Source organism: Lipotes vexillifer, unplaced genomic scaffold (assembly GCF_000442215.2).
Source record: "Lipotes vexillifer unplaced genomic scaffold, Lipotes_vexillifer_v1.1 scaffold402, whole genome shotgun sequence".
NCBI lineage: Eukaryota > Metazoa > Chordata > Mammalia > Artiodactyla > Lipotidae > Lipotes > Lipotes vexillifer.
In genome coordinates this window covers 3,736,034-3,754,129 of record NW_006798409.1, presented here as the reverse complement: position 1 = coordinate 3,754,129, position 18,096 = coordinate 3,736,034, and the positions used below count along the sequence as shown (strand labels likewise).

At 47.1% G+C, this 18,096-nt stretch overlaps 1 protein-coding gene across 1 annotated transcript in view; it reads left to right on the top strand.

Moving 5' to 3' along the window:
- The window catches only part of CHAF1B (chromatin assembly factor 1 subunit B), a 23,118-nt gene extending 5,249 nt beyond the window's left edge, over positions 1–17,869 (top strand). Inside the window, exons 5-13 of the mRNA XM_007470496.1 lie at positions 2,123–2,219; positions 3,868–3,952; positions 5,380–5,473; positions 9,676–9,745; positions 9,841–9,932; positions 13,656–13,797; positions 14,817–15,248; positions 17,109–17,203; positions 17,778–17,869. Of these exons, the coding sequence (XP_007470558.1) occupies positions 2,123–2,219; positions 3,868–3,952; positions 5,380–5,473; positions 9,676–9,745; positions 9,841–9,932; positions 13,656–13,797; positions 14,817–15,248; positions 17,109–17,203; positions 17,778–17,869 (1,199 nt within the window). The remainder of the gene's footprint in view (positions 1–2,122; positions 2,220–3,867; positions 3,953–5,379; positions 5,474–9,675; positions 9,746–9,840; positions 9,933–13,655; positions 13,798–14,816; positions 15,249–17,108; positions 17,204–17,777) is intronic.
- The last annotated feature ends 227 nt before the right edge of the window (positions 17,870–18,096 follow it).

Here is an 18,096-nt window from a genome sequence, read left to right as displayed (position 1 = left end):
ACGCGGGCCTCTCACTGCTGTGGCCTCTCCCGTTGCGGAGCACAGGCTCCGGATGCACAGGCTCAGTGGCCATGGCTCATGGGCCCAGCCGCTCCGCGGCATGTGGGACCTTCCCGGACCGGGGCACGAACCCGCGTCCTCTGCATCGGCAGGCGGACTCTCAACCACTGCGCCACCAGGGAAGCCCCCTACTTAATGTTTTAAAAAGATGTCATTGGCTGGCATGTGGCACTCTCCCAGGACAGCACAGCAGGTAGCAGGGGGTGAGGGGGAAGGAGCGGTTTTGAGGAGCGTGGAAATCAAGACCACGTCCTAGGCTTCCATCATTTTTGTTTTTCTTAACGTGTAACGTGGGCAAAATTGTTTAAAGTCGGTACGTTTTTATTTATGGAAGTTCACATGCTATGATTCCTTCTGCCCATCACCTTAGTTCCTCCAAAGTCTGAGTCGTAATCTTCAAGGTGGCCCTTTAGAAAGAACGCCTGCTTGATCCACGCGTGTCCTGTTGGCCAGTCCACTGTTCTGCACCTGGGCTTCTTTGAAGGCCTGTCACTTAAGTGCTCTGACAGTGACGTCGTAGCCAGGCGTCCTGCTCTCCTGCCAAGCCGCCTCCTTCAGGCCCCTCAGCACCCCTGCTTCCTGCTAGAGCCCTCAGGTGCCCCGAGCCCTCTCGATTCCTGCTCTTCCGGCCCCTCTGACCTCTTATTTTCTCTCTCCACTTTGCTCCCCAAGGGGATCATTTATGTACCTAGACCCTTTTCTTCCCCCCGACGTACCAAGAAAACCCCAGCCTGAGATCGGTGCTACAATACTGACAGTCTCCTGGTCCCGGGCTGAGCACAGCTGGTCACAAACCGGCCACCCTGCAGATTGGGCCGCTATAAATTTGTCCTCACCAGCCTCAGATGGGGTCCTGGGGTCCCACCCCCTTTTGCTTGTGAGGTTTGATCCCGCTCCTGTTCTCCCCGGCAGCTCCCCCAAACCTCCGTAGGTCTTCTTAGCCTTCCTCTTCACCCCTGGCCACCTTAAGCTCAGCAGACTCCCCTAAAGGCCTTCAAGAAGGCGAGAGGGAAGGAAAGTCAGCCTGACATTTGTGCAGTGTGTAAAGTCGCCGGCAGGTCACTGGCGACTTCAGGGCCAGGGTGGGGCAGGCGAGGAGCGGGAGGGGGCCCACGGCAGAGGATTGAGCGAGTGGTCGGGAGAGTGAGTGACGGGGCGTAGACCGCTCCCCAGAGAAGAAGGTTTGGGGTTTTGTTTCTTTGTTTGTTTTGGCCTCATCATGTGGCATGTAGGATTTTAGTTCCCCAGCCAGGGATCGAACCTGCCCCCTGCAGTGGAAGTGCGGAGTCTTAACCACTGGACCACCAGGGAATTCCCTGGGTTTTATTTTTTTAAGACTGGCCAAGGCTTCCTAACTCCCTCCTCTTTTTATCTGGGTAATCTCTGTGTGCTACTGGTTTTATCTTCTAAATGTTTCCCCCAAAGCCCTTTTCCCATCCCTAGCCACAATGCTCTGGTTCAGGCCCTCATCTCTCACCTGGTCTGCTGTCACCTCCTAACTAGTGACACTTTTCTGTGCTCTCTTCAACCCTCAGTTTCATCTTTATAGTGCAGGTCACTTCCCAGCTCCGCGTTGCTCTGAGCCACACCATGAACCCCCAGAACCGTTTCCTTGCGCGTGCGGGTCTTGCACACATCAGCAGTCTCGGCTACTTGTCGCTGCTCCAGTGGCCTAAACTGACTTTCACCCCGTGGATTTGCTCAGAGTACCTTCTTCTCCCCTCATCGGCCCCCTGTATCCTGCCTGACCCGGAGAACCAAACTCAGCTCACTCCTTCTCGACCTCACCCCTGCTTTGTTAGCTGTCCTCTTCCTCTGCGTTGTGTCACAGTGCGCATGCTGGTGGTGGGTCTGTCCCCACCATGAGCTGTGAGCTCCCTGGGAGGGGGGGCCATGTGAAGTCATCTTTGGCTCCCAGAGCCTGACGTGGAGTTTGGTAGAGTCTAAGTTACCAACTGCTGAATTATGGAACGGCATAAAGGAACGATACTTAAATTGTAGTTTATACCATTTGTGCATTACTGGGTTTTGGTAATGTGTGTGTTGTGTGCTTTATTCATAGGACAAAAGATCTCAATTTTTAATGAACATAAAAGTTATGTACAAGGAGTAACCTGGGATCCCTTGGGTCAATATGTTGCTACCCTGAGCTGTGACAGGTAAGTTAGTATTTGGCAAGTTGTTTTCACCTCTGTTTGCTTGAAGATTTCTTCAGAGGTATTTTTATTACAGCTTAACCAATGTAAACCACAGTCTGGCTTTGATTCTTTCATTCTTGGTTTCATATAAAGCATTTTGTTTTACTGCTATTCTTACAGCATAATAAGAAATTGGCAACTAATTAGGACAAGAGCCTTACACGAAGTTAGTACTTAATAAATCTTTATTGAGTGGGTGAGTGAATGCAGAAATAGCTTTGAATTAAATTTAAACTTCTTGGGCAACTTTATAAAAAGGCTTTTATAAATATGACTTAAGCAAGAGGACATAACTAGTGGTAGGGTTGGATAGTTATTTCATTTTTTTGATTAGAGTTTACTGCTATAGTGATTTTAACAACTCCATTTAAATTATTATGAAAATAAGGTATTTTGTCTTCTCTGAAAGAAGGTCTTGTTGCTGTGTTTACTGGTACATTTAAACACAATATATATTTTTTTAATTAATTAATTTTATTTTTGGCTGCGTTGGGTCTCCATTGTTGCACTTGGGCTTTCTCTAGCTGCAGCTAGCGGGGGCTACTCTTCGTTGCGGTGCGTGGGCTTCTCACTGTGGTGACTTCTCTTGTCGCGGAGCACGGGCTCTAGGCGCGCGGGCTTCAGTAGTTGTGGCACGCGGGCTCAGTAGTTGTGGTGCATGGGCTTAGTTGCTCTGCAGCATGTGAGATCTTCCCGGACCAGGGCTTGAACCCGTGTCCTCTGCATTGGCAGGCGGATTCTTAACCACTGCACCACCAGGGAAGCCCTAAACACAATAATTTAATTGTGTTCCTGGAACAAAAAATTAAAAAAAAACAAACCCAGAGGTGCCAAGCATATCACTCACCAGTCATAATAGTCCTTTATAATATTTATCCAACGACTTTTAACTGTAACAAACTGAATTTCAAATGGCCCTGGAATGAAAGCACTAAGGAAGTGTTTATTTTTCATAGAATCTCCTGTAACATTCCAAATGTCATTTATTTTCTGGTATACGTGGTTTTTTTTGTTTTTTGTTTTTTTGTGTGGCCATGCCAAGTGGCTTGTGGGATCTTAGTTCCTTGACCAGGGATGGAACCTGTGCCCCCTGCAGTGGTAATCACAGAGTCCTAACCACTGGACTGCCAGGGAAGCCCCGTGGTATATGTGTTTTATTCAGGCAGTCAGGAGTGAAACAATTTGATTAGCTCAGGGAATAATACGAACTACCAACAACCAATTTACTTGCTGCTCTTTTCCTTACTCTTGCAAATCCCTGAGGGCGAGACCGTTCCACTCAAAATAAACTTCACTGCAGTCATACAGATGGCCACTGAGCCAGATGCCCAAGACCTGAAAAGTAAGGCCAGGCTTACAAGTTTATGTCCATTGACAAGTTGAAACATTCAATAAAGAATGAAATTATGACGTATTTCCCCACTTAGTGATATCCTTTTCGTTGTTAATATTTGCCTCTGTCATTCAGTTAAGTGTGAAAGTCATTGGTCAGTGGTTTTGCAGGCCAAAAGTTGTTGAAGCAATCTTCAGTGCTGGTAATAGATTGTTTCTCTGTGAAACATAATTCGTTTACTAGAAGAGATAAATCAGACTTTTCTTCTTTATTTAGGATCCTGAGGGTGTACAGCACACTGAAGAAACGTGTGGCTTTTAATGTCTCAAAGATGCTATCTGGAGTAGGGGCTGAAGGAGAGGTACAAAATGTTTTGACATTCCATCTTAGCCGTACTGTAGTTGGGACTTAGGAAGTCGTGAACTCCTCCATCGCTCGTAGCTAAACACCTGGTTTCCAGGACCCGACACCTGAACTGCAATATGACTTCCTCTTAGACCACCAAGTCTCAGTGTGGTGGTCTGGGCTGGCCTGTACAGAGGTGGGGACGTCTGGGGGCCAGGGGAGAGGTGATGGTGGAGGACAGTGTTTCCAACCCTGGCTGAACTATGGAGTCACCTGGGAAGCATGTAAAAATGTGGGTGCCTGGGCCCGACCCCAAGAGCTGTGATTCACTTGGCTTGAGGCAGGCAGGGCCCCCGCGGTCTGAGGTGCAGTGAGGTTCAGGAACCACTGACTAGGAAGACCACAGCACTAGGCAACAGGAAGGCAGGTGGATCCAGCAGCGGCGATACACCTTCTTGGCAGTTGGAGGGGGACTCTCTGGCCATCGGCCTGGTACTCAGGAATGGAAAGGATTTTGATTTTTGAGAGAACTGGTAAATGAAGATAGCACTCTAATCCTAGTAGGTGAAAGGGAGCAAGTTGGTTACTATAACAAAGCAGATAAACAACAAGGTCCTACTCTGTAGCACAGGGTACTGTATACAATATCTCGTGATAAGCCAGAAGGGAAAAGAATATGGAGAGGAAGGTATGCGTGTATAACGGAGTCACTTTGCTGTGCAGTAGAAGTTAACACAGCGTTTGTAAATCAACTATACTTCAGTAAAGTTAAAAACAAACAAACAGCAGCAGCAAAAACCAAAGCAGAGGTGAGGTGCAGATCCAGTCCTGGGACAGCACGTAAGGCAGAGTGGGCTGTGTGAGCTGGCCGGCGCTGAGAGGTCACATGTGTAGTTGGGAGAGTCCTGCCTGGTTGAGGATTAAATGCTTAGTGTTCATAAAGTGTAAGTGCATGGTAGCAAAAACTGTTCCACACAGGTGTTCAAGAAATGTTGTTTGAAAAGATGATAGGATTACTATTTTCTTTTTAAAAAGGGTTCATTCGGTTGGAGATTCTAAATATAAACACACAGATAACAAGCAAAGGGCTCCTAGTCACCTTCCTGCCTCTTCCCGCTCTCATTCCCCAGACAGACCACTGTTGAGAGCGTGGTGTGTGCTCTTACAGAGGGTTATTTGTATAATAATTATAGAAACACACACACACACACACACACACACACACACACACACACACACACCTTTCCTTACCAAAAATGGGAGATCAGTTCACGAGTGATTGCCCTTGCAGACTTGCGTGATTATTTGATATGTAATTTATTTCAGTTTCATTTATTATTATGTCAGTAAGAAATGACAACATGCAGAGAAAAAATAGGAATTGGTAAGCCTTTATTGTGAATGCAAAGGTTTGGAATAACGTTTAGACTCTGTGTGCCGCAGGCGAGAAGTTACCGGATGTTCCATGACGACAGCATGAAATCATTCTTTCGTAGACTTAGTTTCACTCCTGATGGATCTTTGCTCCTCACACCAGGTATGTTTAACAAAGCTTTTGATTTAAGGGCATGAGAGCAGCGGTGGTGGTGTCTGTGCTCCTGATTTTGTGATGCTCTTTACAGCTCAGGGGATTCTGATGAAAGCAGTGGTCCCCAACTTGTCCACACATTGAAACCTCCAGGGAGCTTCAAAAAGTGCTGGTACCTGGGTCCCACTCCCAGAGATTGTGTTTTAATTGGTTTGGAGTGTGTGGTCTGGGTTTTGGAATTTTAAAAAGATTTCCAGTGATTTTAATGTACAGACAAGTTTGGGAGCCACTAGACTAGAGTGATAAACATACTCCCTTAGGCAAATTCAACTTTAAAAAAATTTTAATGAGTGCCTTTTCCCTGGACGTGTATATGGAGGTCATCATTCTAAAACTAATGATAAAGTGCCTTTATCATTTTTATTCTCAATAATGAAGCAGCCTGTTGTGACAGGGTCTAGGCAGAGACGAGTCTGGTTGGAATAACGTGTGGGAGTGTAGTGGTCAAGGCTGACGGGTCAGCAGAATCAGCAAGGACACGTCAGGGTCGTTGTCAGCAGGGGGGGTGAGAGGTTGAGTCCAGCAGGATTATCCAGGGTAGTGCTGTTGCCAGCATGGTCTCAGAGGAGACCGTCCCCTGCTCTCCATGGCGCAGATACCATCCTGTGTATGATACGATGACATGACCCGGGGCTGGGCCAAACGGGAGGGCACAGGTCAGGTTTGCCACTAAGTGTCCCAGCCAGGCTGGGCAGAGGAGACCCCAAGAGTGTGTGAATCAAACACACATGTGTGGGTTAGGCTGTAAAAGAACATTGGGGAACACGTGGGAATGACATTGGCCTAGGTGGGGGGTCCCAGGACCAAGAATAAGTAGTTGCTTAAGTATATTGAAAGTTGTTTACTAAACTCAGTAGCAGGTCCTTTTCTAAATGGCAGCTCCAAAAATATTTTCATTTAAAATCGGGTACCAGATGGGTATCTGCTGCCACCATTATTATTCTTGGTGGTGCTAATAAATGCAGAAAATGAAATTACAGAGACTGGAAGAGATAAAACTTTGTGATAGGATTGTGTTTCTAGAAAATCCAAGAGATTTAAAAAATACTCTCAGAGTAAAAAAAACAATTTGATAAGGTGGCTATAGATATTATAAAATACATAAAATCTGTATCTGCTGCAGTAGAATGAGTACTTAGAAATGTGAAAAGGATAATTGTTCCATTCGCAACAGTGCAAAACCCAGAAGACCTGGAAACGCACAGGAAAAAATTTAATAAGGCATAGAGCCTTTAGGAAGAAGACTAGAAGGTCTCATTGATGGTTCTAAAACAAGTTCTGAACAAAGAGAGAGATTTCGTGTTCTAAAAATTAACATGATAATTGATTTCCAATTAGGATCCCATTTAAGGTTTTTTTTGTTGTTGGTTTGTTTCGGTGTTTTGGTTTTTTAATTGGATGACATCTCAGATTTGTTTAGGAGAGTAAATGCAAGGAATAGTAAAAAAGTATGAAAGATAAGAATAATACTTGAGCAGGCATTTGCCTGTCTAAATGTCAGAGATTCTGTAGTGCTATTGTGATCAAATCAGTATGGTATTGGTATAGGAATAAACATATAGCTTAGTGGATCAGAACAGAGAATCCAGAAATAGATTCTGGGATAAAAGGGAATTTAATAGGTGACCTGAGTGGTATTTCAGTGGGAAGAATGGATTATTGAGTGAATGGTTCTGGAGTGTCCAGCTGTCTGGAAAAAAATTAAATTGGACTCTTAGCTTATATATAAACTGCAGGTGGGCTTCCTTGGTGGCGCAGTGGTTAAGAATCCACCTGCCAACGCAGGGGACACGGGTTTGAGCCCTGGTCTGGGAAGATCCCACATGCCGCGGACCAACTAAGCCCGTGCACCACAACTACTGAAGCCCACACACCTAGAGCCCATGCTCCACAACAAGAGAAGCCACTGCAATAAGAAGCCCGCGCACCACAGTGAAGAGTAGCCCCCGCTCGCCACAACTAGAGAAAGCCCGCGCGCAGGAACAAAGACCCAGTGCAGCCAAAAATAAATAAAATAAACTGCAGGTGAATTCAATACTTAAAAATGGTAAAAATGTAAAACTCTTGCAAGAAAATCTAGGAGGACATTCTAGGACTGGGGAAGACCAAACTAAGACTCGAAACCCAGAAGCTCTTAAATGATAGACCTACTTTGTTGTATTTGAATGTAGAGCTTTTGTATGGCAAAAGACGCAGTAAGCAAAATCAGTAGTCGTATGATGGGACTGGAAAATAATGGTTATGGTACAGAAAAGAGAGCGCTGACAGACATCATATACAATGGCTCTTCCAAATTGGCAAGAAGAACAAAAAGACAAAAGGAGAAAAACCCAAAAGAGAAAAACGAGAGAAAGGTACAAAAAGGCGGCTCATAGAAGAGCAAATCTGTGTGCAAAATTGGCACACACAGGGAGGTGTTCGGAAACCTGACAGTCAAGGCAACGCAAGTTAATGTGACATCAGTAGGTATCCCTTTATTCATTTCAGGCTGGAAAAAAGTGAAAACATCTGTCGCTGATGGGCATGTGTATGGCTGTTGCTGGAGAGAGTGTGGATTGTTAGAGCCTTTTGGGAAGGCAGTCTGGTAACCGTTTAATGCACGTACTCTTCAGCCAATCCGCCCCTTGTCTGACATTCACTTCCTTAAGAAATGAAAACAGTACATAAGAGTGTATGTCCAAGGATGTTTATTGCAAGCATAGCTTTTTTTTTTTTAATGACACTTTCTTTTTTTTAAAATGAATTATTTTATTTATTTATTTTTGGCTGTGTTGGGTCTTCGTTGCTGCGCACAGGCTTTCTCTAGCTGTGGCGAGCAGGGGCTACTCTTCGCTGTGGTGTGTGGCCTCTCCTGTTGCGGAGCACGAGCTCTAGGTGCGCAGGCTTCAGTAGTTGTGGCGCATGGGCTCAGCAGCTGTGGCTCGTGGGCTCTAGAGTGTAGGCTAAGTAGTTGTGGCACGTGGGCTTAGTTGCTCCGCAGCATGTGGGATCTTCCTGGACCAGGGCTCAAACCCGTGTCCCCTGCACTGGCAGGCAGATTCCTAACCGCTGCGCCACCAGGGAAGTCCAAGCATGGCTCTTAGTTGTAAAAAAACAAAAACAAAACAGTACTCGTTAACAGAGAATGGGTGAATAAATTACGGTATTTTCAGACCAGTGCATAGTAGGTAGCTACTGAAGAAACAATGCATTAGTGTCACGCAGGTTAACTGTCATGAGTAATTGACTGAGAAAAGCAAAATGAGCAAAAGTATAAATAATACCCCATTTTGTAAAATAGATTTAAAAAACCCACCATATGAATATACAAGCGATTGAGTTATAACTGGTTGGAACAATTGTGTGAGCATGGGGGAAATATAGAATGACCTGATGGTTTGTTAAAATGGATTACTTGGGGATGGAAGGATGGGGTGAGATGGGAAGAGAGTAGAAAGACTACTGGCTGTGTCTGCTGCCCTCCCCCAGCGGGTATGAAATGGTCACATGGAAGATTATGTGTGTGTGTGTGTGTGTGTGTGTGTCAGGAAACGTTAACGTAAAACAGGGAGATGTTCCCAAGAGCAACTGTGTGTGACAGTCGTTCTCCAACAGGATCTGACCTGGTTTTGAGTACAGCCTGAGGTGAGTGTAGAAGGGCTCTCAGATGTGGGCTGCTCCCCAGGGCAAAGGCAGCTTCTGCAGGGGCTGGAGATGTCAGCAGAGGGCTGGTCTCCTGGTAGCCTTTGGGCTCCATCAGGCTGATGGGAAAAGGCCTGAGTCTCAGGTTTTGGGTGGCAACTGAGGTCAGAATCCAGGGGACAGAGAGCCGGGGGTCTGATCATAGCACTTCACTAGCAGGAATTGGCTGGATTCCCAGGCAGAGGTCTGATGTGGTCAGGGCTCCCTGCTTTATGTTCTTCCCACCCAGGCCTGGAAGGGGCTCTGGGGCAGCTGAGCCCCTTGGGGAGGTGGCAGGTGGGTAGAACTGGAGTAAAGGGCTGAGCCCAGGCAGGGACAGGGTGTTTGCATTTGTCCTCAGTCACAGAAACACTGTCCAGGTAATAACGTTCCGGGGAAAATCGTTCACAAACCAGAACTGATGCTCTTGCGTCTTTGCTGATGAACAGTTTAATAACACGTGGCCTTGCCTTCCTCTACTGCTTCCCCAGCTGGATGTGTGGAATCGGGTGAAAACGTAACAAATACAACTTATGTTTTCTCCAGGAAAAATCTTAAAAGGTATGCAACTGAAGAAATATTTGAAATGTTTACCCTTTCTTTTTGCTTTTGTTGAGTGACGGTGCTTTTTTGCAAAATCGCGATTCACCTTGCAGGCCTATCGCCCATCTTCCGTGTCCTGGGAAGGCGACGCTTGCTGTCCGCTGCTGCCCCGTCTACTTTGAGCTGAGGCCAGTGGTGGAAGCAGGTACCTTAGAGCCACAGGGGTGTGTTACGTTCTCTGAGGCAGGTCACCAGGGTGGGTGGGGAGAGGTGAGTATGTGGGTTGGTTCAGTTTGGTCAGTCTTGAGAGCAAAGACTGATGTTATCAAAATACGTGTCAGATTTTGCGTTGTCCAGAATACACTTTCTGTGCTGCAAGCAACTTTAAAGGACTAAAAATACTAGCTTTGTTTCTCTACTGAAGCAGGTTGAATGTCATTTATTATTGATTTCCTATGCAGTGAAAATTATGGAAAAATTATATGAATTGGATTTTTGTTTCACTGTTTTTCCACCTCTGGCTGCTTTGAAGATTTTTCTCTTTATCAGTTGGCTTTCAGCAATCTGATTACATTGTGCCTGCTGCCGTTTTCTTTCTGTTTCTTGTGCTTGGGGTTCATTGAACTTCTTAGATTTACGAGTTTATAGTTTTCATCAAATTTGGAGAACTTCGCCAGTTATTTCTTCAGATACTTTTTCTGTCATCCCCCCTCTCTCTCCTCTTCTTCAGGGGCTCCAGCTACACATGTATTAGACTGTTTGAAGTTACCCATGGCTTACTGATGCTCTGTTACTTGTTTCTTTCCTCTCTGTGGATAGTTTCTACAGCTTGTTTTGAGTTCACTACTCTTCCGTGTCACCTGCCCTTGGTGCCATCCAGTGTATTTTCTGTCTGTGACGGTGTAGTCTAGAACTTCTAGAGTTCAACTTGGGTCTTCCTCATGTATCTCTGCTTTACACCTTCCCTCTTGCATCTTGAACACGTGGAATACACTTGTTACAATAACTCTTTTAATGGCTTTGTGTACAAAGGATTGGTTTTGATTGATTTTTTCTTCCTCATTATGGGTCATATTTTTCTGCTTCTTGGAATGCCTGATAATTTTTAAAAAATTAATTAATTTATTTTTGGCTGCATTGGGTCTTCATTGCTGCGCGCGGGCTTTCTCTAGTTGCGTCGAGTGGGGGCTACTCTTCGTTGCTGTTCGCGGGCTTCTCATTGCGGTGGCTTCTCTTTTTGCGGAGCATGGGGTCTAGGCGCGTGGGTTTCAGTAGTTGTGGCTCGTGGGCTCTAGAGCGCAGGCTCAGTAGCTGTGGTGCACGGGCTTAGTTGCTCCACGGCATGTGGAATCTTCCTGGAACAGGGATCGAGCCTGTGTCCCCTGCATTGGCAGGCGGATTCCTAAGCACTGCGCCACCAGGGAAGTCCATCTGATAATTTTTTATTAGACATTGTGGATTTTACCTTAGTGGATGCCGGATATATTTTCATCCTTGTAAATATCCTTGAGCTTTATTCTGGGATGCATTGAGGTTGCTTGGAAACACTTTGCGTCTTAGGGGTCTTGCTGTTAGGCTTTGTCAGGTGCGATCACAGGGGCATTTAGTCTAGGGCTAATCTCTTCACTACGGAGGCAGAGCCGCCTGGATGCTCTAATTGATGCCCATGAAGTGGGCGGTTTTCCACTCTGGCTGGTGGGAACACGTGCTGTTTCTAGCCTTGTGTGAGCTTCAGGGGTGGCTCTTTTTTAAAAAAAAATTAATTAACTAATTAATTTTATTGAAGTATAGTTCATTTACAGTGTCATGTTAATTACTGCTATACAGCAAAGTGAATCAGTTATACATATATACGTTCTTTTTTAATATTCTTTTCTGTTATGGTTTATCACAGGATATTGAACATAGTTCTCTGTGCTATACGTAGGACCTTGTTGTTTATCCATTCTATATATAAAAGCTTACACCTGCTAACTCCAGCCTCCCACTCCATCCCTTCCCGACCCCCTCCCCCTTGGGAACCACCAGTCTGTTCTCTATGTCCGTGATTCTGTATCTGTTTCACTGATAGGTTCATTTGTGTCATATTTTAGATTCCACATATAAGTGATATCATATGGTATTTGTCTTTCTCTTTCTGACTTCACTTAGTGTGATAATCTCTAGTTGCATCCATGTTGCTGCAAATGGCATTATTTTGTTCTTTTTTATGGTTGAGTAGTATTCCATTGTGTGTGTGTGTGTGTGTGTGTGTGTGTGTGTGTGTGTGGGGCACATCTTCTTTATCCATTCATCTGTCAGTGGACATGTAGATTGTTTCCATGTCTTGGCTATTGTGAATAGTGCTGCTATGAACATAGGGGTGCATGCATCTTTTTGAATTAGAGTTTTGTCCAGATATATGCCCAGGAGTGGGATTGCTGGATCATACGGTAGTTCTATTTGTAGTTTTTTGAGGAACCTCCATACTGTTTTCCGTAGTGGCTGTACCAACTTACATTCCCACCAACAGTGTAGGAGGGTTCTCTTTTCTCCATACCCTCTCCAGCATTTATTGTTTGTAGATTTTTTGATGATGGCCATTCTGACTGGTGTGAGGTGGTACCTCATTGTAGTGTTGATTTGCATTTCTCTAATAATGAGCGATGTTGAGCATCTTTTCATGTGCCTGTTGGCCATTTGTATGTCTTCTCTGGAGAAATGTCTATTAGGTCTTCTGCCCATTTTTGGATAGGGTTGGTTGTTTTTTTTGTTGTTGAGTTGTTATGAGCTGTTTATATATTTTGGAAATTAATCCCTTGTTGGTCACATCATTTACAAATATTTTCTCCCATATAGATAGTCTTTTCATTTTGCTACGGTTACCTCAGGGATGGCTCTCTCTTTCCCGTGGCCCTCGCTCCGGCCCTGGCTAGTTTTCCCACGTGTGGCACTGGTCAGCACTCGGCTGAAGGCTCAAGGCCCCTGGGGCTCTGGTGGCTCCGCCCCTCCACCCGCATGCTCCAGTCGCCTGGGCCTCCTGGCCTCCCAGCTCAGGGCGTCTGCCAGGCGCCGCCTGCGTTCCCTCCACCTCTGCTGGGCCTGGAAACTCCAGGCAGTAAACGGAGGTGATTGTAGGGCTCACCTCTCTCACTTCCTGTCTCTGAGGGATTGCTGTTCTTTATGGCCTAATGGACAGTGTCTTAAAAAAAACCTGTTTCAGCATTTTGCCTGGTATTTTAATTGTTTCAGGTGAAGGGTCAGTCAGGTCTCTGTTACTCCGTGGCCGGACGCAGAAGCTGTTTTTAAGTTTCTAATCCTTCATGTGAATGACTAGGATTAACTTGACAGCATTAAAACATCACTTCATGAGACGCTTCTACGTGACCCTGATGTGTCCTTATCAGGCGGTGACCCCTCAGGGTGACTTGCCTCATTCACACAACTTTTTCTTCTCTTCTTTTTTTTTAAATTTTATTTTATTTTATTTTTTTGCACTACGCGGGCCTCTCACTGCTGTAGCCTCTCCCGTTGCGGAGCACAGGCTCCAGACGCACAGGCTCAGCGGCCATGGCTCATGGGCCCAGCTGCTCTGCGGCACGTGGGATCTTCCCAGACCGGGGCACGAACCCGTGTCCCCTGCATCGGCAGGCGGACTCCCAACCACTGCGCCACCAGGGAAGCCCTCTTCTCTTCTTTTTGAACCGCAGGTGCCCATGAGTGTTGAATCATAACACAGTGTCCTCATTGGTTCCTGCATGGGTCTCCTTGATTCTTATATTCCTATATAAAATAATACAAAAACTGAATTCTTCCGTAAAGCATTTAGTAAAGTTACATCACTTACGTCCCTGGGGAGAGGGCTTTTGGGGAAAATTTGTTTTCTTTGGGAACTTTGCTTTTGCTTCTTTGACTTTCTGTTCCTGATTTCACCCGTCACCAGAGCCAGGTGTGGAGCTGGTGAGCCTGCCCTACCGCTTGGTGTTTGCTGTGGCTTCTGAAGACTCTGTGCTTTTGTACGACACCCAGCAGCTGTTCCCGTTTGGTTACGTGTCTAACATACATTACCACACCCTGAGTGATATTTCCTGGTGAGTGGATGCGGGGGACAGCGTACATTCCCCTGGAGTTGCCCCTCGGGTCAGGGAGCATTTCATCCTACAGTTGGCTTCTTTGGCCCTTATTTACCAGTTTTTTTTAAAGGAATCAACGTAAAAAGGAAAGCTGTTTCTAACTTGATAAAGTACTGCTTCCTGTTGTGACTGCAGTGGGTGTTGATGCTGTGCAGACTGTGTGTGGTTCATCTAATTCTCATAAACCAAGGGGAGGCCCGGGGTCCCTGGTGTTGTGGGGACTCGCCAGGCCCTCCAGGAGGAAGCCCACACATGCGGGCCCCTGCTGCATAGACAAGGAGGGGCCCCAGAACTGTGCCCATCCTGAGGGGTCACTTTGCCCTCGCCTTTCTGCCTGGGGTTCTCGGCACCCCTGGGCTTCCAGTTTTGTCTCCACTGTGTGCTTGGGCCCAGGCTGGGCCTGGCCACCTACCATCTAGTTCTTGCTCTTTATCACTCTTTATCTTCTTTTCATCTTCTTTTTATTTCTTTATTTATTAAAATTTTTTTTTTTTGCGGTACGTGGGCCTCTCACTGTTGTGGCCTCTCCCGCCGTGGAGCACAGGCTCCAGATGCGCAGGCCCAGCAGCCATGGCCCACAGGCCCAGCCACTCCGCGGCATGTGGGATCTTCCCGGACCAGGGCACGAACCCGCGTCCCCTGCGTCAGCAGGCGGACTCTCAACCACTGCGCCACCAGGGAAGCCCTCATCTTCTTTTTATCTTGGAGGAAATAGAAAAGAAAAGAAAAAAAGGTCATCTCACCTTTATTCCAGTGAATTTGATGATGAAGCAGGGGTGGGTTGGGAGAGAAAGGGCGTGAGGGAGGAGCCCGCACAGATCCTTTCTCAGCCGTGTTTTTCCCTTGACAGCTTTGCCTTCAGACAAATCTTGTGAGTTTGCTTGAACTTCCATTTCCTAACCAGTGATGAGGGCTCTAAGAGTGGCCTGTAGACTTCGGTAAAGTTTCTCGCTTTCTCTTCTGTTTCGGGAATGCAGGTCCAGCGACGGGGCCTTCCTGGCCATCTCTTCCACGGATGGTTACTGTTCCTTCGTGACATTCGAGAAGGATGAGCTCGGAATTCGCTTGAAAGAGAAGCCAGTTGTGTGTGTGAGAACTCCCGATACAGCGAAGAAAACCAAGAGTCAGACACACCCAGGGTCTTCGCCAGGACCCAGGCTGGGAGAGGGAACCCCCAGCAGCAGAGTCCGGGACCCCAGCAGCCCCTCTGCAACGCCCCCTCAGGCAAAACAGTCTCCGGCCTCCACGGCAGCCAAGGACACCCCTGTGACTGCTCCCGGTGCCAGAGGCTTCCTGGCAGGGCCCTCAGAGGAGAAGACCCTGCAGCCCGGCAGTCAGAATGCAAAAGCCCACCCATCCCGGAGGGTCACTCTGAACACGCTGCAGGCCTGGAGCAAGTCAACACCCCGGTGAGAGCTGTGATGGGAGCAGAAACAGCCTTGCCTTGTCAAAAGACAGGATAAGCCGAAAGCCCCTCTAATAGGTGAAATCCCACACAGCTGCCAGAGAGATGTTTCCTAACATCAGACCTGAGAGTGCCGCTTCCTTGCTTACAGACCTCTGTTGGTTCCACTTCCCCCCCGTCGGGTGAGGTCCCGGCTCTTCGCCCGGCCCGTCACCGGCTCTGTGGCAGCCTGCCATCCAGCACAGTGACCCCTCACTCTCCATCGTCCCGCGTGCCTTACCCTCCAGTCTGATGACTCTGAATGTCAGGTCCCCAGGGCATGCTCTGCCTTTGGAGGCCTCTGTGCCTCCACCCTCTGGGGACGCCCTGGACACCTGCTCTGCTGGGTGACATTAGAGTCCTCCCAGAAGACTCATTTGGATGTCCCTTCAGCCCTTTTCTGTGTCACAACACGTCGCATTCGATAGCAGGTGTTTGATTTATGCTTCTGTTTCCCTAGTTAGAGTACAGGCCCCCCAGGGCAGGAAGCGTGTTTACCCGTGTTCTCCTGCCCAGATGGTAACAGGCATTTACAATAGGTAGGAAGTCAAAGGAGCACCTCCTCCACGGGGTTTTGGCGTGTCCAGCAGCCTGGCTCATGGTGAGCGGCACCTCGGGTCTGAATAGCCTCCGGGTGGCGCTGCTGTTGTTTTCTCCCATGTTCATGCGCGTCTGGCTGGTGAACGTTCCCGAACTCATGGCTGGCACTGCAGAGTGGACAGAACTGCCCAGCATGACCCCGGTTTTCAGGCAGCAGCTGGCCTCTAGGCTTCCTTCCCTGGACACCTGTGATCCTGCACACGGCCTTCTCCCCGGCCCACCACCCAACACTGGGAGGCGGCCTGGGGAAGGGGCGGGGGAGGGGGATGAGGGGAGCACTGCACGCCTTCCACACGCTCTGCCACGTTCACGTGACTTCATTGGCGGATCCATAATGTGGTTTAGGTGTAATGCTGGGCTCTTTCTGTATCTCTTCCTACAGACTAGCAATGTTTTTTTGAAAATTAATTTATTTATTTTTGGCTGCATTGGGTCTTTGTTGCTGCATGTGGGCTTTCTCTAGTTGCGGCGAGCGGGGGCAGCTCTTCGTTGCGGTGCGCGGGCTTCTCATTGCGGTGGCTTCTCTTGTTGCGGAGCACAGGCTCTAGGCACTCGGGCTCAGTAGCTGTGGCTTGTGGGCTCTAGAGCGCAGGCTCAGTAGTTGTGGAGCACGGGCTTAGTGGCTCTGCAGCATGTGGGATCTTCCTGGACCAGGGATTGAACCTGTGTCAACTGCATTGGCAGGCGGATTCTTAACCACTGTGCTACCACGGAAGTCCCTAGCAATGTTTTTTAAATTTATTTTTAAGTGGGGGAAGGGAGTGGGAAAGTGTTCTTTGAAACATTTTTGGTATTAAAGTTTTTCCCCTCTTAATTTCTTGCGAGCTTCTTGCAGTTATAATTTAAAAAAAAATAGTTGTTGAGAATTAAGACTGTGGATTTTAAAAAAGAACCATCTATATTTTGGAGCTTTCCACACTAGAAGCCATGTCTGATAGGCTTATGTAGGAAACATCTAGCAGAGTGTTTAGTATGTCATTGGTAGTTCACAAAACATGGGTTTTGAAACTTAGATGACTGGTTAAGGTTTAAGCTGACTCTTACTTATGTGATGGTTTAACTTAATACATGATCCTTAGTTACTAAGTAAGGGGGCATATTGACATTATATTCAATGACTTGCATGATATGAGCTGAAAGTTTTACATGTTTCCTTTGACATTTGGTATTGTATGCAAACCATTCTTATGATGCTAATGGCCTTTTACTTCTTTTTTTAATCAAGGAGAATAAACTTAATACCCTTAAAGACAGATACTCCACTGAATTCTATACGAACCAGCGTAATTTCCAGCCTTTCCACAGAAGAAATTCAATCAGGTAAGTGATACTGTTACTGGTTTAGTATAATTAAAGATAGAATACCATCTCTTTTGGAAATGAGCACCACCTAACTTGAAGTCAGTTCTGAGAAAGCAAGGATGCATCTCATCAGGCCTGTCGTTTAAACCCACTGATTGTGTATGTATTCTCATCCAGGAGCCCACCCTCCCGCCAAGGCGCTCCCTGCTAGGCAGACGGTGGATTTGGGAGATGGTTAGAGCCGGGCTGGTTCTCAGCCTCGGCAGTGTTGGCATCTGGGCAGGTCATTCCTCGCTCTGGGGCTGCACTGTGGATGCAGGATGATTAGCAGTGCCCCTGGGTGCCGGTACCCATAGCCCTGCCCCGACTTGTGACGCTCTAAAATGTCATCAGACACTGCCCACTGTCCCTCGAGAGGCACAGTCGCCCCGGGTTGAGAACCACTGGGGTGGATCTTCCCCTTAGATCCATAGAGGACCTGGCCAGGCAGTTCAGTGCCTTGTCTGTGCATGAAATTCAGTTTGTAAACGTCAGCTCTTAACTTAAAGACGTCTTCACTCACTTGTCCACCCCGTGTGTGCTCACATTTTAGAGATGCCTGGAGACCTTCAGGTCAGTCCCCCGGAGCTTAAGCGGCCCAGATTCAGTGAGCACAAAGAAGGTCCCCAAGGTCTGGACCCCTGATGAGACCTGTCATGTGCCTGAAGGCTGCTAGGTCTGGGGACCCCCGTGTGCCCAGAGAGGGGCGAGACCAAACACACCTGAGACCAGTGGAATCAGACGGAGCCTGATGGACACTAGAAAATGGATTTCTGTAACAGAAGATACGCGTGGACCGATTTTCTCCAGAAATATGTTGGCTGTTGTATTTAGCACACATTTTTACCTCAGAGATGTGAACATTTTAATAG